This window comes from Dermacentor andersoni, chromosome 5 (genome assembly GCF_023375885.2).
Source record: "Dermacentor andersoni chromosome 5, qqDerAnde1_hic_scaffold, whole genome shotgun sequence".
In the NCBI taxonomy this organism is placed as follows: Eukaryota; Metazoa; Arthropoda; class Arachnida; order Ixodida; family Ixodidae; genus Dermacentor; species Dermacentor andersoni.
Genome location: NC_092818.1, coordinates 108,430,502 through 108,458,321, shown reverse-complemented (window position 1 = coordinate 108,458,321; position 27,820 = coordinate 108,430,502). Strand labels below are relative to the sequence as shown.

Genomic DNA, 27,820 nt, shown 5'->3' with positions numbered 1-27,820 from the left:
CATATTTCCTTACATTATTCTCCATTCTTGCGCATATTTGTTTCCTTTGGCAAGTCACAAGGAGTAGCCGGTGCCACCATAAAGGCGCCAACCTCACCTATTATTCATTTCAATAATAAAAAAAAATTGCGGGAGCGTTAACTGGACACTTCTTCACGAAAGCGAGTTCCTTTTTCTGTCCGAAGTATAAATTTCAATTCGACGCGCTGAGGCTTAGGTGGACAATCCGGGGAAACTTGGACGTCTACTGGCGCAATACTGTCTCCAGCTCGACAAGAATGACGTAGGCTCAATTGTTCCTAAAGTAAAAGGTGTTTACTGGAGAGGAGCCGTCGCGTTGAATGCAAGCGCACACAATTATTGTTGCAGCACACTGTCTTGGCATACAAATATTTACACCTGCGCCCCTTTAAAACCCACTCTCGCGGTGATAAAATAACTTTGTAGGCATTCTCCCGTGATACGGCTTACAAAAGACACTTGGTGTGATTCATAATTAATATCACTGCAGCAAAACCGCAATACAAGTTGAAGGTTTAAACTAGTAACTTCGCAGGTGTTACTACTTTCAGCGAGTACTTGATATGCTCACCCAACGTGGTGGCGTAGCGGCCGCGGCATTGCCATGCTAAGCCCACGAGCGAGGATTGAAATCCCGGCCTTGGCGGCTGCAATTCGATAGGGTTGGGGGGGGGGGGGGGGGGCGAAATGCAGAAAGCTCCCCACCTATAGTGCATTCGGTGCACGTCAAAGAACCCCAGATGGTCAGAAGTAATCCGAAGTCCCCTACTACGGCGTGTCTCATAATCATGTGGTTGTTTTGGCACGCAAAACACAAAAATTTAATGAATTCCTATATTTCTCCTCAAATATACTGTTAATGAAGCAAAGGAACCAATACTGGTTCACTGGTTCCGCGGATTCATTTTTTCGAGCTAACACAACCGAATTTTCCCTTCGATGTCTAAGACACCAATTTACGTTATACTTTGTTTTATGTTGTTAAAGCATGGTATAAGGGTTCTGCTGACGCACAAGCAAAAATAAATTGAGCTCCATATAACAAAGAACCGGTTCAACCTTGTTTTTTTGTTTTTCTGTCAGAAATGGTCAGAGAATTATATAACTTCTCTCCTAGCTTGTTGTCCGGACTTATTAGACGAATTGGTAATAATGCAGCATAATACACTCAATCGTCCAAGCACGAGGTCGCGGGATCGAATCACGGCCACGGCGGCCCCATTTCGATGAAGGCGAAATGCGAAAACACCCGTGTACTTAGTTTAGGTGCACGTTAAAGAACCCCAGGTGGTCGAAATTTCCGGCGTCCTCCACTACGGCGTGCTTCATAATCAGAAAGTGGTTGTGGCACGTAAAACCCCATAATTTTTTTTCAATCGTCCAAATTAGTGTTTGTTGCTCATTCAGGAGAAGCAAGAATCATTTGGCCATACCTTACAATTCTTGCGCTAATAGATATTGTGATTCACTAAAACGTGTTTTGACTCTTTTACGTTCCATAAAAAACATTGAACTCGCGGCACACAACATTCCAACTAGTTTCTTTCGTGGCACTTCCACGGGGTTCTTTCTACGTTCGTATGCAAGAGCACAGGTTTTCACAGCATATCCGTGTTTATTTCTGTAGAGCTCTTTTGAAAAGTCAAGGAAGTTGGCGTTCCCATTGGTGAAAACGGGAAGGCGTTGTCGCGCTGTAACGTATACAGTGCAGCAGATGCCTTTCAAGCTTCTTAATCTATTGCAACTTTGTCACTTCCTTTCTGAAAGCCGCGCATTCTAGTCTTCCCCGTCCCCATAAAGAAAGATCATCACCGGGGCACGTGTATACAAACAGTTCTTACCCTAAAATTGTTCGTGAGAGAAAATTGCGGGCAATCCTGCTGCTGGACATTAGCGAAGGCTACTGCCAGTGGCAAATGGCACTTACGAAGAAATAAGCTTTGACAATTTGGCCCCAGGTTCCTATCCACTGCGTTCATTCTCATTTTCCTTTGGTTACTCGTAAGATCAGATTGTACGGCTTCCCCACAGAATTGTGTGTACAGAGTGATTTACTGCTGTGCAGCCCGCGCGAGCGGCTGCCACCGGTGTACGCGGTTGACGCCTGGCGATGGCTCCTTGACGCGAGACTGTGAGCGCAGACGCACGATCAGTCTGGCAGACATGCACAGCTCCACGGATGGCTTTCCACGAGCGACGTAGTTGATGGACACGTTTATTTACCTGCGTATGTACTCAATCACGAGGATTACCAAGTGGCGTGACGTATACAGTGGGGGCATGCACTGTTAAGCAGATGGAGCATGTTAGACGGATGCACATACTTAATAATCATCTTAGCTGCGCTTGTAACAGTTCGGCATGCTAAACCCCGTAATGCAGCAAGAGCTATCAGTGCGTCATATTGCTACACGCGTGTGATATTTGATTATTTGAACGAGGCGCGTGGGCGCCATCACTCGAGAAAAGAGGAGGAAGAACGAAGTTGGCTCGCGCTGTGAATACAACCGCTGTTGTAAATATAACCTGTATCTAGTTGCTCGTCTTACTGACTCGTCCTTCGCGTAACGTTGTGGTGAAGGGTACCGTTCGCCATCCTCGCCACAGACCTCTGCAGCGGCCGCAATGTCCCGCTTTCCGCCATGGCTCCCGCTGACGACACCTTGTATCCATCAACTCCTGCGACCCCGACAACAACGTACGTTACGGTTACAAATCCCCGCGATCCTGGAATATTCTCCGGCCAAGCTAATGTCGACGTTGAGGACTGGCTGAACCTGTATGAGCGTGCTAGCCAAAACAACCATGGGACCCTACCATTATACAAGCGAATGCCCTGTTATACTTGGGCGGAACTGCTCGTGTCTGGTTCCGGACACGCGAGGACGAGATCTCTAACTGAGATGCTTTCAAGGAGAAGCTCGTCAACGAAATCCCACCGGTCGGCAGCTGGCTGCTAAAAAGGGGCTTGCTACCCGAGCTCAGCCTTCTACTGAATCGTATGTCTCATACATACAAGACATGCTCGTTCTTTGCCGGAAGGTCGACGAGAAAACGGCTGAGGTTGACAAAGTCGACCACGTACTCAAAGGGATCGCCGACGATGCCTTCAACTTGTTGGTCTTCAAAAATGTGTCCGCCATTGACGTCATTGTCAAGGAATGCCGCCGCTTTGAGCTCAGCAAAATCCGCCGCGTCATTCCACAGTTCTCCCGGCTCCCTAACACGGCTGCGACGTCATCTTGCGTTGACCTTACCGCTTCACCACCTTTAAATGAGCACGTCACACGTATTGTTCGCCGCGAACTCGAGGCTACAAGTCCTGCGGCGTTCCTTTCACGCCCACTTGAACCCACCATTAACCAACCAGCCTCAGCGATCTCCCTCTATCAGGCAGTTGTACGGTAAGAATTTGCAAACCTAGGTTTTCCTGCTGCCTGCTCCGTCTCCCGACCTGACGCCCGACCGGTGCCAACTGCTCCGCCGATCTGTACTGCCCTCCCAGATACCGCAACCCTGCCGAGTGGAGAACTCCGGACGACAAGCCCATTTGTTTCCGTTGCCTCCGCATTGGCCACGTAGCTCGCCACTGCCGCACCTCCTGGACGTCGCCGTATTCTAGCTCCTTCTCCTCGTCTCCTCGGCCACATGCCGACCCGCGCCGTTACTCGCCTCGCCGTATGCCTCCTACCTCTGACGTATCCGTCGATTTCCGTCGTCCTGCTCGCTTGCCGTCACCTCAGCACCGTCGGTCCCCGTCACCCCAGCTACTGCGCTATTCGTCGCCGACCATTTATGGACCATCCCGGACGGAAAACTAGGCCATGCAGCTCTTGGAGGTAGTGCTGCGTCACGTTCATCCTGTCCAAATCTTCCGTTGACGCTCCTCACCAATACGAACCTAATTGAAGTAGACGTAGATGGTGTTCCGTTGACGGCATTAATTGATACTGTAGCCCAAGTGTCCATAACGAGCGCTAACTTATGTCGTCGCCTCAAAAAGTTCTTATGCCTGCCATCACTCGAGCCGTACGAGTCTCTAATGGCGCCACTGTTGCCATCAGAGGTATGTGCACTGCTCGCATAGGAATTGCTGGCCGCCAAATTCCAGCCCTGTTCACCGTCTGACCAGTTGCCCTCATGACCTAATCTTCGGGCTCGACTTTCTGACGGCGCATTCTGCCCTCATCGACTGATCCACCGGTTCGCAGTGGCTCGAGATTCCTCTTCTTTCAGACGTTCGCCCCGAACAACCGAACACCCTCTGCACTAAAGCGTTTGTTCGCTTACCTCCAAAATCCCTAACCTTGGTCGAATTGGCCTCAACGATAACCATGTCTGATGGCGACTATGTCGTCGCACCTATTTGTGATGTCCTCCTGGCGCGCGACGTCTCTGGGCCACATTCCGTTGTAACCCTTGCCGCTAATCGGATGTGCCTCCCCGTTATCAATTTTGGCTTGACGAAGCAAGTGTTACCTGAAAGCATAGCGGTGGCCACGCTCCGATCAGTGACAGACGACCACGTCACTGCTTTTGCAGCCGACGCGTCTCCAGATCCTCCTGATTACCCGCAGGATTCTTTGAACCTCGATGGTCATTACGTCCCATGGTCGCTCCGGACCTCGCACCTGACCAAACAGCCGCCCTATATCGCCTCTTGCTTTCCTACCGCGACATATTTGACACTGATAATCGACCACTTGGGCAGACGTCCCTTCTTAAGCATCGGATAAACACTGGTGATGCTGTTCCCATTCACCGTCGACCATATTGTGTGTCCACGGCAGAGCGGCAAGTTATTCAGCAGGAAGTAAACAAGATGCTCGCCAGAGGCATTGTTGAGCCCTCGTCGAGTCCTTGGGCGTGGCCTGTCGTGCTCGTCAAAAAGAAAGATGGCACGTGGCGTTTCTCCGTTGATTACCGCCACCTAAACGGAATTCCTAAAAAGCACGTTACCCTTTACCACGAATCGACCGCGCTCTTGATTGTCTTCACGGTGCCAAATTCTTTTTGTCCATCGACCTTCGATCTGGTTATTGGCAAACTTCCGTCGATGAGCAAGACCAAGAAAAGACCGCTTTCGTCACTCCAGATGGCCTCTACCAATTCAGGGTTATGCCGTTTTGTTTATGCAAGGCCCCGGCATGTTCGAGCTGATGATCGACTCTCTGCTTCAAGGTTTCAAATGGTCAACTTGCCTTTGTTACTTCGTCGACGTCCTTGTGTTTTCTCCTAGATTAGAGACGCACCTTGAGCGCGTCGCAGCTATCCCTGACGTGTTCCGCAAGGCTCGGCTCCAATTAAACTCCTCGAAGTGCCACTTCGGGCACCTACAGATTACAGTGCTAGGTCATCTAGTCGATGCTTCCGGAGTACAACCCGACCCGGAGAAGGTTCGAGCAGTGACGGCTTTTCCTGTACCTCAGTCTGTCAAAGACGTCCGGAGTTTTGTGGGGCTCTGTTCTTATTTCAGACGGTTCGTGAAAGATTTCGCAGCAATCGCTCGACCACTCACTGAACTTCTGAAGAAAGACGTGCCTTTTACGTGGGGTTCCCCTCAGGCTGCCGCATTTTCGCGCCTTATCACGATTCTCACCAATTATTATTATTATTATTATTATTTGTTTTGAACACATATACACATATACGCAGGTATCAGGAAAGGGAAAGCGAGGAGCAGGCTGGCAACTGCCACTGGAAGGGGCACAACGCCTGCCTACTCTTTTGAAGAGAGGTGACAGCAACACAGAAATGGAAGATAGGAAGGAGGGGAGGAAAAAGGAAAGAGAGAAAGGAGAGCAACAGGACAAATCTAAAGACCAAAGTAGAACACTGCAACAGGTCAAATCTAAAGACAAAAGTAGAACTCTGCAGCCGGAATTAAAGTGACGCCACGTCGAACAGCGTCCACAATTATCAACCACATTCATGGCTACTTCGCTATGCGGCTAATTGTGTTCTCCATGATGAGATGCCAAGTAAAGCTGCACGTAATCACCGTTTCACCGGTAGTTGGTTCACAATGTACACTATAAGGTGTTTGAACCCACCACCTCCCATCTTCGAAGGAAGAAGCGCTAGGGTACAGTACTGATCACACACAGTAGAGCCGGTCACTGAAGGTCACGCTACTACAGAATGTTGAATGTTCATGCTACAAACGTGAACTAAAGTTAGTTAGTTCTATAAAGGTTAGTAAGGCGCGATGGGCCTGATCACGTTTAGATGCACAACCACTGGGGTACAAACATTCCTCGAGTGTCGCACACCGCAGGCCAAGGAGATGATAGTTTCTCACTAGCGACATGCGCTGCGCACTGAAAGCGGGACATTCAAATATAAGGTGCTCAAGTGTCTCGTAGCAGCCACAAGACGTACACAATGGACTTTCCGCACGCCCTTGTCTGTATAAACGTTCGTGCACGTTCACGCAACCAACCCTCAGCTTGAGCAGTTGTGCTCTAGCGCGACGAGGCAAGCCTCGACCACGAACACGGGGCGGGAACGTTCCATTTGCGACGCGCTGATCTGGATGCTGCTGGAGTAGGTGGTGACGAATCAGCAGACGAGCGTCATCAAGCTTGCACAAAATTTCTGGGCAGTCACAGTTGTTATGACCGCAACTTGAAGCGAGCCGATCAGCCTCTTCATTTCCGGCGATTCCTACGTGTGAAGGTATCCATTGAGCAACAAGAGATACCCCACGTGATGTAATTTTGCTCGCAGAGTCATTAATGCTGCGCACAAGTGGACAATCAAGCTCACTGCGTTGTAACCTGCTAAGGGCAGCACGGGAGTCCGTAAAGATGACAACGTTCGATGTAATTAACTCCTCTTGCACGTATTTCAGTGCAACATTAATCGATGCTAGTTCCGCAGTTGTTGACGAAGTTGGATGAGGTATTTGAAAGATACGTCGTAGTTGAGTTGAAGGGCAGTAAAAAGCTGCAGAGGCGCCTTGACCGTCGTTGTGTACAGATGCATCTGTGAAAACTTGAAGATAATCTGGAAACTTTTCGAACAAGTGAGACTGAGCCAATTGAAATATTGCCGAAACAGCCATATCAGACTTTTTGTGCATGTCAGGGATTGTGAGGAAAATGGGGAATACGTGTTTCGTGATACCTTTTGGAGGCGGAGACGTATCTGAAGCAGCATGTTCAGAAATGGTAGTGATATCCATAAACAATGCCGCCATTTTTCCCATGCGAGATAATGGGCGGTGAATCAGACGATCAAGGAGCGATTGACCATTCGATGTGCGGTGCAGACGCTCAATATGATATAGAGCTCTCTGATCTGCTTGCAGCCTCAGGGGTAACTGATGCGCTTCAGTAAGTAATGCAATAGATTGCGCCTCACGAGGTAATCCAAGCATTAGTCGAAGGGCAATGCGATGATCTCGCTCCAGTTGGGCCATCAAACTAGGTGGTATGTTCAAAATTGGTAATGCGTACAGCATGCCTGAGAGTACAGATGACTGGTACTCCTGAAGAGCCGTTGTTTGGTCGCAGCCAGCACCTCGAGCAGTCAAGGCGGCCACATACTTAAGAAGGGAGTGTGATTTGCGTCGTACAGATTTAACGGCAGGACGCCAAGAGATGCGATCATCCACAATTAACCCCAAATAACGGTGTTGAGGCACCCAGTTTATAGGCGTTTCGTCAAGATACAGTCGGCTCATTGTTCGACGAGCGGGTTGTTTAGGGTGATATGCTATTGCAGCCGACTTAGCAGGTGATATGAGCATGCCAACTTCACCCAAGTACTCCGAAGTAGCGTTGAGAGCTCTTTGCAAGCTTGCACGAAGCCGCGGACCAAGGTGCGAAGGGCCGCTTATCCACAGAGCAATGTCATCTGCGTAGACAGCTATGCTCACAGGGAAGTCAGTGTCTCGAGGCAAACGACTTGGAAGCGCGGCGAGTACCGCGTTAAACAAAAGCGGCGATAATACGCTGCCCTGTGGAACACCGCACTTCACATTTCGGTATTCACTAGTTACTCCGACACGCACTTTCATCCGGCGCTCCGATAGAAAATTATGCACAAACTGGAGCAGACGACGCGAAATTCCCGCGGTTGCAAGAGCGAAAATAATCGCCTTATGCGGAACTGAATCGAAAGCTTGCTGTATGTCTAGGAAGAGCATGTAGGCGGAATGCTTGTTTTCTTTAGCAAATTCGAGTGCTGAGACAAGGTCTGATATGCTGTCTAGAGCCGAACGGCGGCGACGAAAGCCACTCATGACATCAGGGAAAAAATTCAGCTCCTCTAGCCTGACATATAAGCGAAACAAGACCATTCGCTCCAATAACTTGATGATGTTTGAAGTTAGGGATATTGGTCGGTAGGACTTGAGGTGCCTTGCCGGACGCCCGGGCTTTAAAATTGGTATTACCACGGACGATTTCCACTCAGCAGGGATTACACCGGTTCTCCATACTTCATCATACTCGTCCAATATATGGTCATGGAAACTCTTATCAACGTTTCGCAATGCTTGGTACGTCGCACCATCTGTGCCTGGAGCAGTGCGGCGTTTGGAGAGGCTCAGCGCGTGTCGCAGCTCCTCAAGAGTGAAATCTGCCTCGTCCATCTGGCAAGCTGGACCATAGGAAGCGGTTACAATGCTGTGACTTGTCAAAGAAGGAAGGTCGCTAATTGTGGTGTCACTGGATGCAGAAGAGACGAAAATGTCTGCAAATGCCTCTGCTATTACTTTTGGTGACTGGCCAGTCGCTATGCTCAATGTAGCCGTAGGATTCTTGCAGATTTCAGGAGTGCAGAGAGCCTTCAGTATGCGCCATACATTTCCAAAACCACTTCCAGTATGCAACGAACTACACAAATCTTCCCAGCTCTTGCGACGAAGCTGTTTTGTATGCCGCCGTATGGCTGCATCAAGGCGATTGTATATAGTCCAGTCGGTGCGTCGTTTAGAGCGCTGTGCCCGTCTATAAGCGCGCCGTCGACATGCGCGGAGCCGCAAAAGCTTTAGATTGGGATTTAGTTTGCCGATATTCCCTCTTCGTTGTACTGTAGCTTTTGGTAAGCACTCACTCATAAGCTTAAATAGGCTGTCTTGAGATGGTGCCTCTGAGATCAGCTGTCGGAACTTGTCATAGTTAGTAACTGTATAAACGACATTCTGGCGACCCGCAGTATGTGTTGGTGTTAACCAAATGGGTAGGTGATCTGAGCCCCACGGGTCGGGTTCACATGACCAGGCTAAGCACACATCTCTCGTTGTTATCGCAAGGTCTATAGTGGAATGCTCCTTTGCTCGGCCAATAAATGTAGGTGAACCGTCATTCAGTATTGGGAGATCGTTCTTGATAATAAACTCGTTAATCTCTGCCCCACGATTGTCTTGGGGACGGCTGCACCATCGTGGATGGTGGGCATTAAAGTATCCGCATAACACAAACGATGCACCACACCGAGACACTAGGCACTCAAGTAGCGAGGTATCGGAAGAACGCGTAGGCCTGTTGTATATGCTTGCCACCGTCGTATACACACCTCTGAGGCTTACAGTAACAGCTACACACTCAAACTCATCGTCACAGATGCCGTCTGTGTCAATAACCGCGAAGTCCAAGCCGGCACGAACGTACACTGATGCTTTTGAAGCATTGCGCGTATGCGCCGCCTCCACACACTGGAAAGAGCCACAAGCTGGTTCCGCGCATCGAGTGTTACTGTGGACACCCACGAAGCCTGGCAATCGATATTCGTCTTTCCTTACGTTAGTTTCCTGAAGCGCTATAACGTCTGGTGGAGTCTTCATAGCGACTAGTCGAAGGGCTAAATCAGCGTGCCGCGGTCGCATCGACCTGACATTCTATTGTAGCACAAAGAGGCGAGGCTGCTGACAACTGTTAGAATTGTTTCCGGTAAAACGTGTAGCGAAGGCCGTCGAGGACAGGAACGAGTGCCTCCAAAAGTTGCTCTGCTGCTGACGCTGCTGGTGTCTGGCGACCGGCGATTAGAGATCTGATGACGTTGACAAGCATCTTTAGAAGATTGACAAGTTGCACATCGTCGTTGGCTGATACCGGTTTAGGTACTGTGTTTGCAGTGCTTTCCACTGTGGTCGAAGTCTTTGTAGACACTTGTTCCGGCGGTTTCGATGGAAGCGCTGGCCACGATGTGTCTGAGAGGCAGAAGGTCCGCCCCCCTACTTTCTGATGTGTTGTTTCTTTGTCACTTTTTGAACGCGCTACTTTTCCAGTCGCTGGGGCAGCACTACGGCGACGGGAGCTCTCATCTCCTGCTGCCTTCTTTATGGCTTTTTCTTTTAGTGCCTTCAGTTCATTCTTCAATGAGGGACATCCTTTATCCGTTGCCAAATGTTCACCATTCCAGTTAGAGCACCGATATGCCTGACTTTCACAGGAATCTACATGGTGATTCCCACCGCATTTGGCACAGACCAGATCTCTGGTGCAAAAGCCCTGAACATGACCAATCTTGAAACATTTATGGCATTGCAAAGGCCGTGGTACGAAAGGTCGAACAGGATAGCGCACAAGTCCAGCCTTTATATGACTAGGCAGCTTTCCAGAGGCGAAAAGTATCTTCATGCACTTTGACGTGCCCAGCCTTCGAACGCTAATTATTTTGCATGGTGGCGTGCAAACGATCATGTTCTTAAAAACGTCGTCTTTGAGATCCAAGTCCACATCAGATACGACACCATCCACTATATTTGTACCCTGTGGTATGTAGGGACGTGTGCGAACCCCACAGATTTCAGACAAACCAAGTAGAGTTTGCACCATCTTATCATCAGTCGTGTCAACGGCAATGACATTTTTCCAGGGGTTCACGCGAACCTCTTGGATTAGTCCAGGGGCAAGTTTGAAGAAGAAATCATTAAGTTTCTGTCGAGAGATAGCATTCAGGCTTACCATCACGTCGATGGGAATGAAAGCTACTGTCGTAGTCTTGATGGTGCTGTATATGATAGTCCCTTCACTTGAAGACGACGCCGGAGACGTCCGTCGTGGGCGGCGGTGCTTGACAGGTATGAAAGCATCCGAATCTTCCGATATTGAGTCAGAATGCTCGGAATCAGTAGCGTCGGATCCTACTGCCGAACTGAGCCGCTTCCGAGCCGCGGGAGGTCTATGCTGACCGCCAGACACGTCCAAGACCATATCTTCCATGGCAAGCTCCGCGGGGAAGATCTCCCAGCAGAGTAGAAGACTTCAGGGTTCAGCACAAACGTCGTAGCCTGTTACTGATGCACGAAAATAATGTAAACAGAGAAAAACTGCAGCACCAGGAGAAAACCAGCAACCGAGCACAGTAACTTCGTCGTCGTTCTCACCAATCCACCAGTCTTGGCCCACTTTGACCCGTCCGCACCTACAGAAGTCCGAACCGATGCCAGTGGTTATGGGATCGGCGCCGTCGTATTGCAACACGAACACGGACACGACCGCGTTATAGCCTACGTTCGCCGGCTCCTGACACCTGCAGAGCGCAACTATTCGATTACCGAGCACGAATGTGTTGCTCTCGTCTGGGCTGTTCCAAAGTTCCGCCCATACTTATATGGCAAGCCTTTCTCAATACTCACAGACGATCCTGCGCTCTGTTGGCTTTCGTCGCTCAAGGATCCTACTGACCGGTTCTGTCGTTGGGCCCTCCGAATACAAGAATTTCCCTACACAGTGACTTACATGTTGGGACGCCAACACCAGGACGTAGATTGCATCTCTCGCTACCCATTCGAAGACGCGACCTCTATGTCTGATATTGACCACGACGCCTGTGTTCTCTCTGTTTTTCCACTGCTGCATGCCGCCGACGAGCAGCGCCGTAACCCGTCCTTGCGTATAATCACTGACCGCCTGGAATCTTCACTTCCCGACAATTCCCTTCGCTTATTCACACTTGAATATGGCGTACTCTACCGCCACAACGTTCATCCGGCGGCCCGGCATTGCTCCTTGTGATCCCTAAACACCTTAGTTCGACTGTTCTCCACGAACCTCACGACCTCCCCACTGCCGATAACCTGGGTGTGTCACTTACCTACGACCGTATCCGCCGACGCTTCTTTTGGCCAGGGCTTGGTCGCTCCGTTCAATGATACGTAGCTGCGTGTTAGAAATGCCAGCGACGCAATACGCCATCGAGCCCCCTGCTGGCTACCTTCAACCACTCGACATTCCCGCAGAACCATTCTTTGGGGTTGGTTTGGACTTAGTTGGCCCTTTTCATCTTTCTACCTCTGGGAACAGGTGGATCGTTGTGGACATGGATTACGCTACGCGCTATGCCATCACCCGAGCGCTTCCTACAAGCTGCGCCACAGATGTCGCCGATTTTCTTCTACGCGACGTGATTTTATTCCATGGAGCTCCGCTACAGCTTCCCACAGACCGTGGCTGGATATTCCTATCAAAGTTATCGCTGACATCCCGCTGTCATGGTCCACGAGGCACAAGCTATCCACGTGATACCATCCGCAAACAAATGGCCTCGCGGAGCGTTTCAATCGCACTATCACAGACATGCTCGTGAAATATGTCTCTTCAGACCACACTGACTGGGACCTCGCTCTACCGTTTTTCACATTCGCTTATAATTCCTCGCGCCACAATAGAGCCGGTTATTCCCCGTTTTTCCTTCTGTTCAGCCGAGAACCAGCACTGCCCCTCGACACAACCCTCTCTGTTCACGCGGCACCGACCAGTGAATATGCACTTGACACCATCGCCCGTTGTGACCACGCAAGAAAAATTGCCAGTGACCGCCTTCTGAAATACCAAGAGAGTCAAAGCCGTTTGTACGACCGGCGACACTGAGACGTGCACTTACCGCCTGGTTTTTTGGTGCTTCTATGGTCTCCGTCGCGTCAGGTCGGGCTTTCAGAAAAACGGCGGTCTCTTTACACAGGCCCATGCCGAGTGCTTCGTGCAGTGACCCCCGTCACCTGCTAGATCGCCCCTGATGACCTGCTTCCCAGTCCAGTGATATTGTGCACGTTGTACGACTGAAGCAGTATCCCGCTCCCAGTGATGACATATAGACGCTCCGGAACGTCTCTTCTGCCACCGGGGGATTATGCTACACGCGTGTGACATTTGATTGTTTGAACGAGGCGCGTGGGCGCCATCACTCGAGAAAAGAGAAGGAAGAACGAACTGGGCTCGCGCTCTGAATCTAACCGGTCAGTGCTGCAACAGCTGTAGTAAATATATCTGTAAATAGTTGCTCGTCTTACTGACTCGTCCTTCGCGTAGCAATATGACAATTGAATTAGCGCTTTAACCGAGAAAGCACTTGTGAACACACTTATTTCGACCCACAGAGTTGAGGAAGAAGCGACAAGAATAAAAACAGTGGATATGTCAATAGCTCTTGGTCGGCGGAATCAAGCAGGAGAAGCCAACCCTTCGCCTCCGAAGGCTTGGCTTCTCCACAACATGGGGCTGTTGGAACTCGGTGGTGGAACAACGTGGTGGAACTCGATGAATAGCGGCGGTAGTATATATCACTGGAGACGGCGCGGGCGCCGCGCCGAAAACAATAATGCAATTCTGACTCCCTAAAGGGAGCCATATAGAGTAGTTCTAACCGGAGCCATATAGAGTGACTCTAACCGGAGACATACGAAGTAAGTCTAACCGCAGCCAAAATGAGTAACTCCAATCGGAGCCATATGGAGTCACTTTAACTGGAGTCATATGGAGTAACTCTAACCGGAGCCATGTGGAGTATCTCTAACCGAAACCATATGGTGTAACTCTAACAGGAGCCATATAGAGTAACCCTAACCGGAGCGGGCAGCAATAGCGCTCTAGAGGGCCATGAACCACACAGTATGCACTTCAGCGAGGACATGCCAGCCGATTTCGGAGGCGAGCTTCTGTAAAGAGCAACCGACCTTGTTTTGATGGCTCCCGAGTACGAACTAGTGCATACGTTCGCATGCTAGTGCGTGTATTCGCCGTTCGCAGTTGGTACACGACCATTCTTTATTGCTTGAATTAAACAGCGGTAGCGCTTGAGTTTCGGTCTCGTTCAAATGATATGGTGACAAATTAATTATGTCAGAAAACAAGTGAGCACCGGGATTACACTGAAACAGCGAACGACCTTTGCTATAGACATCACTTCTCCAAGAGTGTTTTTAGATCAAAATTAAAACTGTTTAGTTACCGAAATAGGGAATATCAAGTACGTACGACTCTAGTAAAGCAGTAGAGAAAGAGCATTAGCATTGTTCGCAGGGCAGGAAGAGAAATTTCTTCACTTAGCTCCGAACGATGCTTTCCTGTAAATACGTGGGTAATCCAGGTGCGATAACAGAACTAGTTCCTTCTGCGAGTTTGAGGTTTAGAAGTCGCTAGAGATTTGAGTGCAACGTATTATGTACCGTGTAGCCTGTTTTGTAAGGCTCCAATGGCTCAGAGATTACAAATCCTGAAAAGAACTTCAAACCAGTTTAAAACCAGAGTAATCAACTCGAAAATTTTCAGTTTAATAAATACTCGGGGAGGAGTAGGCCACTTAGCGCAGATTGACATAAATATAAGGGGTGCAAGGGACTTAGTTACGGACTACAGTTCTTATGGTTCGTAATTCAGCACGAACAGACTAGCCCAGCAACAAATATTACTCAGGGAGGAGAGGCGATGCCTTATGCTGTCTGCATTGTTAGACACTCATTCATCTCCGCTATCAAAGTGACGGAACAACTGAGATGTGGTGCAGTGACTAATAGCAGTTTCAGTGATACCAGCGAAAACTCTGCAGAGAAAAAACGTCCTCAGAAGTACGTAAAGAAGGCTCGTGTTCTTAGAAAACGTAATTTATTTACCTAGAAAGCGAAATGCTAGGGAAAAATATTGCAATAATAATATCTGACGGTTTTATCGTGGGCGACTAGGCAATGTCTCAAGTTCACATGACAAGAATACAAGCAGCTTAAAATAACCGTATTTCTACTTTGCTAACATCATTGTGGCGGGCACTGGAGGATGTAGGTTTATTCTGCTCATTTCGTTACTTGCGTTTGTATGTGCATACATCTTTATGCGGGATACAGCGCTTATATTAGATAAACCGTAACTGCTTAAGGCCTGTTTACGACTGACACAACAGCACATTTCCTAGTCTAATTTGTACGAACGAGTGGCTTCGGAGCTTTGATTTAATGAAGTGCTTGTAACCTTCCTATAAGCATGTAAGATTAATTGATATTTCAGTTGTTGTTTTTTTCTCTTTCAAAGTGACACGCTCTGAAAAAACGCACTCTTTCTACTCACTTTACTTCACTTTTCTATTTCAGCCTTCTCGTCATACTAAGTGCTGCACCGCACAGGAAACTCATTCTGAAGGGCTCTCGCGTTCAGAACATTCGAGCCACCGGGAGGCTGCATATAAAGCACAATTGACGCCAAGAACTTCAAAACAATGAAAACGCACAAGGAAACACGCGAAAAATACGAAATATGCGCAGCAGTCAACTGCGTCAGGAGCGTTCCGTTACAATTATTGTCCCAAGGGTAACTCCCTAATTACATCTACTTCGCCACGTTGCTGCAACTTTAGCGCGTCGCCCCGACCATGCAGAAACTACACACAGAAAACGGGAGCTAACCATTCTCCTTTGGTTCGTAAATAATGTTACCGCTGTTTGCGAAATAAACTTGGGCATTTCACGCTCCGCCGAGCTGTTGTCGTAATTCCCCATTTACATTCTCGAATTCCACGGAGAAAGCGCATCTGAAGCGCTGAGAGAAAAACAAAAAGAGTACGTGTTACACACAGAAGCACGGGTCCTTGTCGAAAAAGTGTGTAGATAGATATCCATAGCAGTATGTAGGAATGAAAGAGAATGGGAAAGAAAGAACAAAAAGCGGAAAGAGCAAGGCTGGCAGCCGACGGCGCTCTGACACATTTACTTTTTTTTTATTTCTCTGTTACTTACGCTAAGTGCTTTCTCCACTCCTCTTGTGGGTTGGAGTCGTTTTCCTTTTCTCTTTTCAGTCTCGAGTGAAAATGCGTGTGCAAGGTCAGGCGAAGAAATGGGCAGTTTTTGTTACGTCGCCTAAGCAAAAGGAAAACTATTTATGGCTACGCGAGCTTCCCAAACGCAGAACAATAAAAAAAAAATTATAGGCACTGAAATTGTCACTTAACATATAGAGCTACACGTGTCAGGCCTTCTTAGCAGCTAAACAGGATACGAATGTTGGAAACTTCTGCATTCTGTTAGCCCTTATATAGTGTATTGAGGAAATTAAAGAAAAGCCGCGAGGCACCTTTTTTTTCTTCTTCTGGCCACCTTCAATATGGCGCATGCGTTTTAAAAGTGGGAATCTGCATCGCTTCCGAGTCGTCACGGTTTTTGGATTTCTTAATATGTGGCCCGTTTTTTGCTTTTGTAATAATCTTTCTTCTTTTTGCTTTGTGTCGGGACACTTGTAGATTGCCTTGACTTCATACTCTTCATGAAGTAAAAGAACGAAATTCGTCTATAGTTGATGAGGAATACTTGGTTTATAATATTGATATATATAACCTTTATTCTCTCGTACTTTTTTCTCTGTACTACCAACAACCTACGATATATGTGTGCATTAAATCAAAGTAAACTTGCATATTTTTGCAAAGAAACGGCATGTCGCCCTGTATGACATCGCCCGGCAGTGAAAAGGTGTTCTATTCACTTTTAACTTCTCCATTGCAACAATAACTGGCCTCACGTTTAACAAATTCCTGTATGCTGAACAATTTCCTGCATCTTTCCTTTATTCGGGGGGGGGGGGGGGGGGGGGGGAGGGGACGACGTAGGTACGCTTACATTAGTCTCAGCAGCGTGAATTTCTACGTGCGCACATGCTGTCAACACTTTTTGTGGTGATCGCCCTTGATACGTACGTCATCCATAACGCCATTTGCATTTAAGCATTGCCGAACTTGGCGTTGAGGCCCTCTTTACGGTCTGTATTAAACCCATAATCAGTGCTCCTACTGACAGCGCCATGAGAATGCACGAAGACGACGTGTCGTTCTGTCACAGAGTTGCACCGAGGGCGCCTTTGCCAATTGAGTGTCGGAAGTATCGACGAGCGAAGAGCTTTCTTGAGTTGCCATGACAACACTGCGAGATATGTAATTTGTTGCACATCAAGCAACGTAATTACAGGCAATGTAACTTCATTCCTACAACTCCGTCCCCAAAGTCAATTTATCTTCCATCAGTATATATCGGTGCACACATAAGGCGATTCGTTTGTCAGTGAAGTTGCAAATGCCAGCCGTGTCTATGAGTGCCCTTTCTGACTTTTGAGTGAAATTGACAGTGCGCACAGTGTGGTTGAGATGAACTAATGATACAAAGTAAATGTGCTACATAAAAGCCATTGTGTCTGACATGCTCGACGCAGGTGTGCTGGGCGTTGTGGTCACCGAGTTGCGGCTCCTGTCGGACAGCAACAAGACGCAGTACGTGCTTCAGGGCGAGGGCGCCACGCTGCTCTGCTTCTTCGTGCTGTCGCCAGGCGAGGACCTGCGACGCGTCCTCTGGTTCAAGGACGGCGCCGAGGTCTACGTGTGGCGCAAGGGACGCCGTCCGCTGGCGCGCAACCTGTTCGACAAGCGGGTCGACCTGAGCAACCGGTCCCCATCCTTCATCACAATCCTCAACGCGGACATGTCCATGCAGGGAAATTACACGTGCAGGGTGGAGACGGACGCGGGCGTGTCGCAGAACGACCTCTTCCTCACAGTTATCGTAGGTGAGCCCTCAGTGGGAAGCTTCGAGCTACTTCGTTCATTTATCGAGTTTAATATGTTCAACAAGTCCGTAGTGAAATTTGGCCTTTTTATTTCCTACTTTAATGAATGGCGTTGCTCAGAGGACCGCCTAATTGCGCCACTTGAAGACATAAGTAAGATTTAGCTTGTGTTAAAGTGCTGGAGAGGAAATCTCATTTTTTTTCATACCTTGGTCTCTCGCGTAAATAAATATTCTGTAGCTGGCTTCTGTCTTAAATGACGCTATTATGTGCTGATGGCACTATTATGTGTGAGCCCTGTCACAGAGCCTGCCACTTCACTACATAGCCACGCAGAGCATCAGTTTCGCATGCACAGACATGTAAATCACGCAATGCACTGAGCCACCCAGTGTGACTCAGTCACAATTTGTTATTCCCAAGCAGTAAACGTCTTCAAACTGGGCCAAATCACCTGAGTTTTCACTAACTAGGCCTAGAAAGCCGAAAAAGGCAACTGTGTTGGAGAAATTATTATTAAATGTTTTGCCCAAGTCTACTGTCAGGGCTCTGAAGGTGTCCGCCCGGTTTGTACAGGCAAATGGGGCTTCTTCGCACTATATCCAATAAGGAAGTGTCTGTTAACAAAACCGCTAGCAGTAGCCTAAATAAGCCTACACTTTCGAAGTCAGTCATTGCTGCACTCAAATCTTCTATTTATCGCCGGTTTTAGCATAAATAAATTATATTTGAGTTATTCAATGTTTGCACAGCATTTTAAAATGATATGTGGTAATTCAGCCGACGCAGTACAGCACAGGTTTAGCGATGAATATGACATCTATGAAACACTTTTTGTGTTATATTGTCGGTAGGTCGTTCCTACATCTAGATATTCGAAGTCTTTTCGTTTATTCCTTTAACTGCGTTTTTTTTTCTTTGCTTCCTGCGTGGCACTTCAACGTCGTGTCTCATAGTTGTTCTGTTCATCCATAGCAATGGGATACAAGAGGGCTGAGTATTTCGTTGAAGTAATTACACATTCTGCGTCCATAGAACTAGTGGCCTTACAAACATCTTCATAATTTTTGAGTCAGTCGCCTGGAATATTATCCTACTGTGCGTTAAGCCTTACTTCATTACCGATCATTTAATAAGCTATATGGTTTTACGTGCCAAAACTATTATATGAGTATGAGGCACGCCGTAGTGGGAGTGTCCAGATTAATATTTAACACTTTCAGTAACACCTTCAGTAAGACCTTCAGGAACACCTACAGTAATTTAACACCTTCAGTAATATACCATCAGACATGACAATAGACACTTACTTGCTTTTGCGTATTGTTCAATAGCGTAAGCGTGCTATTATGAACATGATCCCGGATAATTATTCTGCTGTGCTGAGACAACATTTTTATTTGTACATCATAGAAATCCTTATGTCGACTTTCAAAAAATGTTTGCACAACCAAATGTTGTGCGATTATATATACATACATATTTTTTGCACGGACATACACACATGCGCACATTTTTATTCCTGGTGTTGTCCGCACCTCGCTTATACCGCAGACTCCTGCAAGGAAGACAGCTGGACTACGTTCTCGGACCGCGTGTCGTGCACCGAGACTGTGGAACTGGACTGCGCTGGCATGTTCCCCAAGCCTTCCCCAGCGTGCGGTGTCTACAATGATCAGACCGGAGTGTACTTGAACACAATGCCGTTCGACCGCCTGAAGACAGCGGCCAACTCGACGTACGAAGTGCGGCTGCATCGCGTGTTCCACGTGCAAGAATGGCTCGCCTTCCGTAACCTGACCTTCCGTTGCCACGTCATTGTGCTTGGGACAGACTGGCGAACTGGAATCTCGCATAAACTATTCGGAGGTTAGTTGCGCTTGCCTCGAGGTGCATCGCTTATTTTTTACTACAACGGAAAGGGTTCGGTGGAGAAATTTTCTGAGTATTCTGGCTCTCTTGTTTACTTTTGAACGTGTAATTATTCATTACGTATGTGCGATTCGGCTTTACTGGAAAACAGAGGACAACTTGCGAAGCAGGTTGGATAGAGTTTTACATATTCACTGCGGATTGTAATGTGTGTTCTATTCTTGTTCCCATTCGCGGCCACAACGTCCTTGTAGCGTTCGCTATAGAACCGTGAACGTGCTCTCTAACGCACTAGGATGTTAATTGTCTCGTCTACGCAGATTCAGGGTGCTCGCCTGACCCTCCGGAGATCGTGAATGGCTACTACAATGTCAGCGGCGAGGATACTTGCTGGCGCATGCCGGCCGAGGGATCGGTGACGCGTTACTACTGCCTCGAAGGGTTCGAACTGCGGGGACCACGGGAGCTGGTCTGTCACAACGGCACCTGGGTGGTTCCGGCGCCGATGTTTACCTATTCAAGGAGACAGCAGACTCCAGCAGCTGGAAGGCCCTTAAAGAGCATCATCTGCGGTAGGCTCCTCCACTAGAGTGAAACGTCCCGAATGCATACAGTAGCGCTCAGATTAACGTGTAACATATGTTCAGGCCACGCGTGTTACAGTCTGACGTTGATCGAGAGACAAGGTAGGTGCTGTCATGTGGTCGACATAAATATCGACGTGGCTGGACGACAGTCGACAACAGACAAAGGAGGTTGCCTGCAGTGTTAAATTTATCTTGGACTGCGTATATGGCAAGGCTTTACGCCACACATCAACCATTACAGATCAAGTTGTGTGCATCGCTTAGCGCTGCCGAACGTGGATTATGTTTAGGGCCGGTCTCAATGCAGAGAGAAAATTGGCCAAACGCACATGCATCCGAGGTCACACGCGTGCTGCAGCTGCATGCATTGTGCTTCTTCGAAAATCACCATCCACCTCAGAATAATGATATTCCTAGTGAATTTAAAAGAGGCTTGTATAATATAGCTCATTGTGCATTCCAGTTAAGTTCGTGAAGCTATGTGAAACGTACTCAGGCCGTAGCAGACGCGACCATAAGCGCCTGCTCACTCAAGCTCGAGCAATAAATACGCTGTCAATATCTCACAATCCCTAAGTGCTGCTTTATTCCCTGCCCTCGAGAACGTGATTTCGACGGGTCAAATTGGCTCCTATTTGGCAAATGAGCAATCTACCAACGTCTCTCTGTACAAAGAGCTCATAAAAATAGCTTTCTAAAGAACAAACCTACTAGACAGCATATCTTTTGTTGGTTTGTTTTCTTGCATATGTTCAATGTGTACAAACAAATATTTATTTCATTTCCCATCCCTCCTTTTCGTTTTTTTTCCACAGAGATGAGCTGCCAAGCCACCGTTGCATTCAACCGCTTTTTCACTGCCTTGATGACAACACTGCCCGTGCTACTGTCTCTACACCTTATCCCGTCTTAAGCATAGAGTCACTCCTTTCAAACCTGCCCAGGACAAGATGGATGGAGGTAGACAGAACAGGTGAGACATCAAACCTAGGTTTCTTGCAAATCGAAGGCGCTTATGAGTGAAGCGCGAAGTTTCTTTTGTACCGATTCTAATAAGTGCTATCTTTTCAATTACCACCACATCAGTGATCTTAGCTCCTTACGAGCATATTGTGTTTTTTTTTTTATTTGAATTCCCGTCCTTTGTATTCGGTGCTGTTGCTCTGTTGAGGATGCATATTGCTTAAAATAAGTATGTTTGTCTTACTTTTTTCCTTTGTTTGAATCATCTTTCGACATTTCGCTTTGTGAAAGCTCTCCGCTTTCTTTTTGTTATGTCATGTAACATTCCTGCTTTCGGCTGACAAGATGCGGCTGGCAATATAGTCAAATAAGTAAATAAATGAATAAATGAATAAACAAATAAATCAATTAAATAAATGAAATCTCCAGTTACCTTATGATGAGTGGTGAAGTCTGACCAAGGGCGCACATGTATGTTTTTATTTGTCTCCTACTTTTTCTACATTCCATTTATCATTCCTTCATACGATTGCATAATGCTGTATCGAACCATTGAAAAATAATTGGTAATCTAACCCCGATGAAATGCTTTTTGGTTCTTTTAGAGCATATAGAATAAATAAAATAGATTAATCGGCGCTTTGTTTTTGTTTGATGAAACCTTTCAGTTTGTTCATAATTTTCGAGAACCAGAGAGAAATGTCGCTCCCGTTTATCATTACTACTGCAATAATTGCCACACTTGATAAAAAAATTTGTCTGCAGGTAATTGAGTTCTCAGCCACATATACTGCCTTTGTTTCTAAATACGTGTTTTTCCATCATAGTATCCTGCGAAGTCGAGCCCGCTTATGGCCGATGTTCAGAAAAGTTCAAGCCGCTTCGCCGTTCTTCTTTTTTTCAGTCACCTGGTATCCGCTCGTGCCTTAGTTTACGTTTGGCCATCAGTTCACCCCGGGACCCGCATGAGTATATGCTGGCCCATCCGCAAATCTTTATTATGGCCTCCGACGCTGTTGTCAGCAAGGTGGGTGATTTAAGCTTACCTTCTCGGATCGTTCATGAAACGTGCCCGTCGCAGTGCGAGTTGTCAGTGCTGTTGACTTCTTTGCTCTCCGCTGTCAGTGACATTACCTATCCGTGGCTGTTCTGAGATTATAATGTTGGTATGACTTCAATATGCTGAGGACATCCATTGAGAAAGTTATCTTACCTCTCTTCTCTTCTTTCATTTTCAGATGGTGGTGCAAGTGTTAAGGACCTTTATATAGACATCTGTGGAATTTATGACATTGTAGACCTTGGCTGCAAGGCGATTTCCGCTGACTGCGAGCGCCCTCGTGTGCATAATGGATACGAATGCAAAAAATACGACGGCAACAACTTACATGGCATTACGCGAAGCTGTAGCGTGCAGTTGAAGCATTATGCACAGCCACCTGCGCTACGTGCGGAGAATAAAAACAATCCCTTCAATACAACAAAGCGTCATTTTTCATTGCCGTGTTTTCTTTTTTATGTCGTCTTATCATTTTTGCAAGAGTTGCGTGTAACTACAATGCCCCAACGTCATTCTTCTCCAGAACACATTCAGGAAGGAAGGTACAGTCTGACACCGTCCCTTCTGGCTGCTGACCTTCTACTACTACTCCCAAAACGTTCACCTCAAACATGGCCTGCACGAAACGAAATCCTTTCCCCCCACCACCCATATATCTAATGATAACTGCACGAATAGTGCACAGCACGCGGGGCCTCTGCCGATACGAGGACGTTGTGGTTCGGTGAATCCGCGCGAATGTTGAAACAACACTGGCTTGCAACATTTTCACGACCATGGAAACGCCGAACTACATGCCTCGATTTGTCTCTTGTCACCTCGTCCAGCTGCCTTGGAATACGTTGAACACCATTCTATCATGTTGCCGCGTACTTCACCGCTAATATGGATTTCTGTGAGAGTTGCAATACGCCCGACTGTCATTGATGATTTAAGAATCTCACTATGGACACTTTCAGAAATTTATTCATGCAAACCAGCAGCATGTGTACATAGTGTTTTACGATCTAAAGCACATGATATCAAGACATAGGATAGGCCATTAAATGCGAAGAAACTTTCATGCGCTAGGAAATTGCTCTCAAGCAAGCGACTGAGGATTGCCTAATGTCCCATTGGTGTGCATATGCATGTGGTGACTGTAAACAACCGCATTGTGTGGTGATCATCAGATCTGCCACGTTCTCTTCTGTTCTGTTATACACGGGTTGCTGCAGCGAGATGGGGGTAGGGAGTACCTCAGCTGCTCCAATTCTAAATTGTATATTGGAAAAACTAAAGAAAAGGAAGTAATACTGAAACATATAAATGAATGAAAAATAAGGGGGAATAAACAAATAAAGATAACAACGCTGCAGCGCAGAGCTCACTTCACGTCTGTGCATGGCGCTAACTGAATGATAAACGGACTTTTCAATCCTAATCCATTGGTGAAAGAGTGCACTACGTACCAAACGTATGGTCCAAATACGCAAAAGTACCGTTTACAGTAAAATCATTAGAGTTTATCTTCATGTAAAACTGTAGAGGGCTACTTATTACAAGCTCTGATCTAATCTTATGTAAACTTTTGAAACAGAGATTTTTAAAAATTTGTTTGCATTCAGCTGCGCCCTCAATGACTCGCTCACCACGATCCAAGCAATTTCCTGTATATTAAAGGGGCGATTTGAGGTTGAACCTTGTACAATGCTTGTGAAGTTGATGATCAACACTTTGACTACTTGACTTTGGCGGGAAACTAATAGGGTGATTTGATTTTTTGAACCTAATTAAGCGAACGCGAACGCTGTGGCTAGTGAGAGCTACAGGAGCAATGAAAGCAACCATAAAGACGCACTCGAGAACACAGAATCGGGCGAATTGGATTACGTTCACCACGTAGCAATCTAAAGAACGGGTGCAGACAAGAAGAGACGACACAGCGCGAATATGTTGTCTTCTGCTCTGCTATTTATGATGGGAGGTGTGCCAGTCGCACGTACTTGCTATGGCCTTAGTGGGCACGACTGGCGCGTTCGCAGCGTTCCTTGTTTATTTAGTAGGTCATCGGCCCGATGTTTCTTTCTAGCGGTGCTACCTAACTGGGTCCGTTCAGCTAGTTGAAGTCGATGCAGCGCTTTGTCACGACAGTTCCCTGGCGGGGTTGTCGTGAAGTAGCACTGAATGAGGTGCATCGCTGCGGCTTATGGATCAGGAATCAAAACTGAAACTCTGAGGTTTACATATAGCCCACACGTTATCAGTGCGGATCGCCAAAAATGCATTTAGAATTAGAGAAAATTTATGGATGCGATCTGATGCGTTTGTACATTTGTGAACGCCAGGGAGCGCTTCAGTAGTCTCTAGACGTGAGCTCCGCGAGAAAAGGGGAGCCGGACAAGTCAGATGTTTTAATGATTTTCCTGTCTGCATCCTTAGGCGTTTTTCTATATTACTGAATCTTCGCCTAGCGGTGGCTTATTTATGCCACAGGACAGGAGCACAATAACCGATCAGTGTACACCTGAAGCGTGTCTAAGTCTCGTGGTGTACAATCTATCCGTTGTCAGGAGGATTCGTAAAATGAGGGACATCTGTTTTTATGTCATAGTTCATTCCGCGTCATTGCATTGATTGACGTTAAGCTTTCGACGAATTTGTGAGCTTCTGCAAGTCAGTGGGTGTTTCAACCGTTTCAACGTGTGAGTTACCACCAATGATGAAGCAACGCCATTACAAGCCAGTAACGTGGCAAGCCGCCATTGTTCTCGTACTACCACAGACTTGGCCTTTATTCTCGATGTACAATATCAATCTCAAGGACACCATCGAGATGACGTCCGAACATTGCTGTTGAGGTGAGATGAACGGCAGCAATGTCTTACATCATTCATTCTAGCGTTGGAAGATGACTTTCAAAATTTTACAACAGGGGTACGCAACTGTTGCAAAAAGTGGATGTCCTCTTCTTTAAGTAGAAAATTGGTGAGAGAGAAAGAAAATGAGACGAAGGTTAACCGCAATGACTGTCCGGTTGGCTTCTCTGCAGTGCATGATGGGAAAAGGGGAGGAAGGGTGGGGAGACAAGAATTAAAGATATGAAGGAAACATGTCCGTACAAACTGACGGCGGTTTTATTTTTACAATCAGCCTGAATGTTTTTGAAAACACTGTAGCTCTTTTATAGCAATTCTGGCTCATGTCGACTGCCACCAGGGCCCAAGGGTTCTTTCTGTTTTTCTTAAGGGGATGGCTATTAAGCTTCTCGAGCGTGGTGCAGAGGACCTTTCTTGGTACACTGAAACCAGGACAATCGCACAGAAGGCGCACGATCATCTCTTTGCACCTACAAGCTTATATTCTGGTGGAAAATTGCCGTTATTTCTACAGCAGCCTTCAGGCCAACTTCTTAAGTTATCCTTAAAAGTCCTTAAGAAATAGGAATACTACATCAGCGGCAATGTTCAAGGTACTAGTATAAATGCTACTTGGTTGACAGGTGCGTCTAGCTGGTGCTGACAATATTTGGCGCGTTATCAAAAGGTGCTCAAACACCAAAAACTAATCGCAACGTTCCTTTCGCAGTATATCGTTCAGACACACTAGGCAAAATTGTGTGGGTCCATAGAAGGGCTTAACTGTCGCTCATTCAGGCAGAGGCAGACAACCAAATAATGCAACCACACCTAAACAAAAAATTGCAATTCCAGAAAACAACAAAATATTCCACAAGATAACCTACATCAGTTCTCTGTGTGCTTTCTTTGGCCCTTGTTCTCACATCTTGCACAACGAAGTTTCAGGTAAAGCTCACATTTTAGACTGCCTACTAGACATAATGCGAACTTGTGTGTATGTGTTCTTTCTTTAGTTGTTGCAGATAGTATCACCTGCCCTACTACCAAATTGTAGGAGTGCAAGCTGAGGCAGTCGGGTTCAGACAGACACGCCGGTAAAGACGTTCCGCTCGAGGGATGCGGCGAAATGCATTCTGTTTGAGTAGGTGGGACGAGCAACGCGGTGTGAGGCTTATCCAGATTACTGGACTGGTTTGAAGGATTAAGCACTACAGCGGGTGCGATACAAGACAAATGCGTTTCGGGAAACCGAAAAGGCTTATGCGTCCACTATACGCTAGCCCTCTAAGTGTTGAAAACTGCATTCGAAAGCGGTTTACAAAAAGTCATCGTCTGAAAAAAAAAAATGGAAAACAGAATGACACCACTCCGGAGCTTAGGCGTTCCTTCAGTTCACGAGGATTATCCACCGTTTTATTGCTTTCTTATATTTTTTCTTTTTAGGGAGGATTTACGCTTAAGGGCACCAACTTTATTTAACTCGGGCCTCCGAAGCACACCAAATTTCGCTATGTTAATCCAATTACAGCCTCGATGGTGCTTTTGTCACAGCTTGCCTTTTTCTAATAATAACATTAAACAAAAAAGAGCACTCACATGTTCATCGCATTGGCTTGTTTCGGAAAACGAGAAAGAAACACTAGAATAGCGTGCATTACGCTAGGCCGCCGCACCTCGCTGCAGTTGTATGCTCGCCGCTGTTGAAGCGTACTCAGCAGCAAAATAAACATGCAAGTACTGAGCGCTCCCTCACTCACCTAGACTTCCGACGCAAAGGCAACCACCGCGTTGCTGCAGTGGCTATGTTGCTCTCCTCCTGAGCCCGGAGGTCGCAGGTTCCATTTGCGGCCACGGTTGCTGCATTTCTTTGGGCGGAGAAATGCGAAACACGCTCGTGCCGCGCGATTTGGGTGCACGTTGAGGAACCGAAGGTGGTCCAGGTGAATTCGACGCTCTCCACTGCCCAGTGTTGCTTTGACACGTTAAACCCACGAATCAACCGACCTCATCCTGACGCATGACTTGCAAAACAGGATACTGGGCCACCGGCTGACAAACCCGCCTATACGGCGTACTGCGGTGAGGGTGACGCAGTCATTACCTCTATGGCGTAGTCTACAAGTAGCACAATGCTTTCGCCTTCCCACACGTAAGCAGTGTTAAGTGTTCCGGCCTTACGTTTTCGTTTCGTTCCAAGTGTCTTGAGTAATGGGCGCGAGCGAACACAAAGCAGTGCGATGGGTAGGTTCGGACCAAACTTGGAGTGATACGGAGCAGACCTCAAACCAAAAACCCAGCCAAGTTCATAATTTGTAACACTACCGCCCGCTCTTGCGTTTTCGCAATGCGGGGAGCAGCTGCTGCAGATGGAAGTGATAACGCTTCCACGTGTTCCAATGACTGGCAACAATCTCATCTATTGCCGCACGTACAGAGGCTGTGGCACTGGGCACTGTCATGACGATGAACAGTGCGATCTTCGACGCAAAGGGGGAAGTGGGGTGAGGGTCTGATTTCGATTTCGTAGCGGCGGCGTTATCGCTGTCAGCCGCCCACGAAGAGCTGCCCTAGACGCGTTAGTGGCGGAAGTGCCACTCGATGAGCTGATCTGCCACGTATCTCGCCGAGTTCGGTTTGAGGCTATCGGAAACATGGTACTGTGGTTCTTCTCATAATTCACGGCAGCACATTACAGAGCTACAAACCGGG

The 27,820-nt window shown here is 47.3% G+C and overlaps 1 protein-coding gene across 3 annotated transcripts in view; it reads left to right on the top strand.

Annotated features, from left to right (window-relative positions):
- The window catches only part of LOC126531025 (uncharacterized), a 79,889-nt gene extending 57,193 nt beyond the window's left edge, over window positions 1-22,696 (top strand). For 2 of the 3 annotated variants that reach the window (XM_072288256.1, XM_072288254.1), the window contains 6 exons: window positions 17,439-17,789; window positions 19,344-19,658; window positions 19,982-20,233; window positions 21,064-21,221; window positions 22,116-22,238; window positions 22,450-22,696. In XM_072288256.1, the coding sequence (XP_072144357.1) occupies window positions 17,439-17,789; window positions 19,344-19,658; window positions 19,982-20,233; window positions 21,064-21,161 (1,016 nt within the window). In that variant the 3' untranslated portion in view covers window positions 21,162-21,221; window positions 22,116-22,238; window positions 22,450-22,696. The remainder of the gene's footprint in view (window positions 1-17,438; window positions 17,790-19,343; window positions 19,659-19,981; window positions 20,234-21,063; window positions 21,222-22,115; window positions 22,239-22,449) is intronic. The other variant, XM_072288255.1, reaches the window with a different exon arrangement.
- Window positions 22,697-27,820: the final 5,124 nt, after the last annotated feature.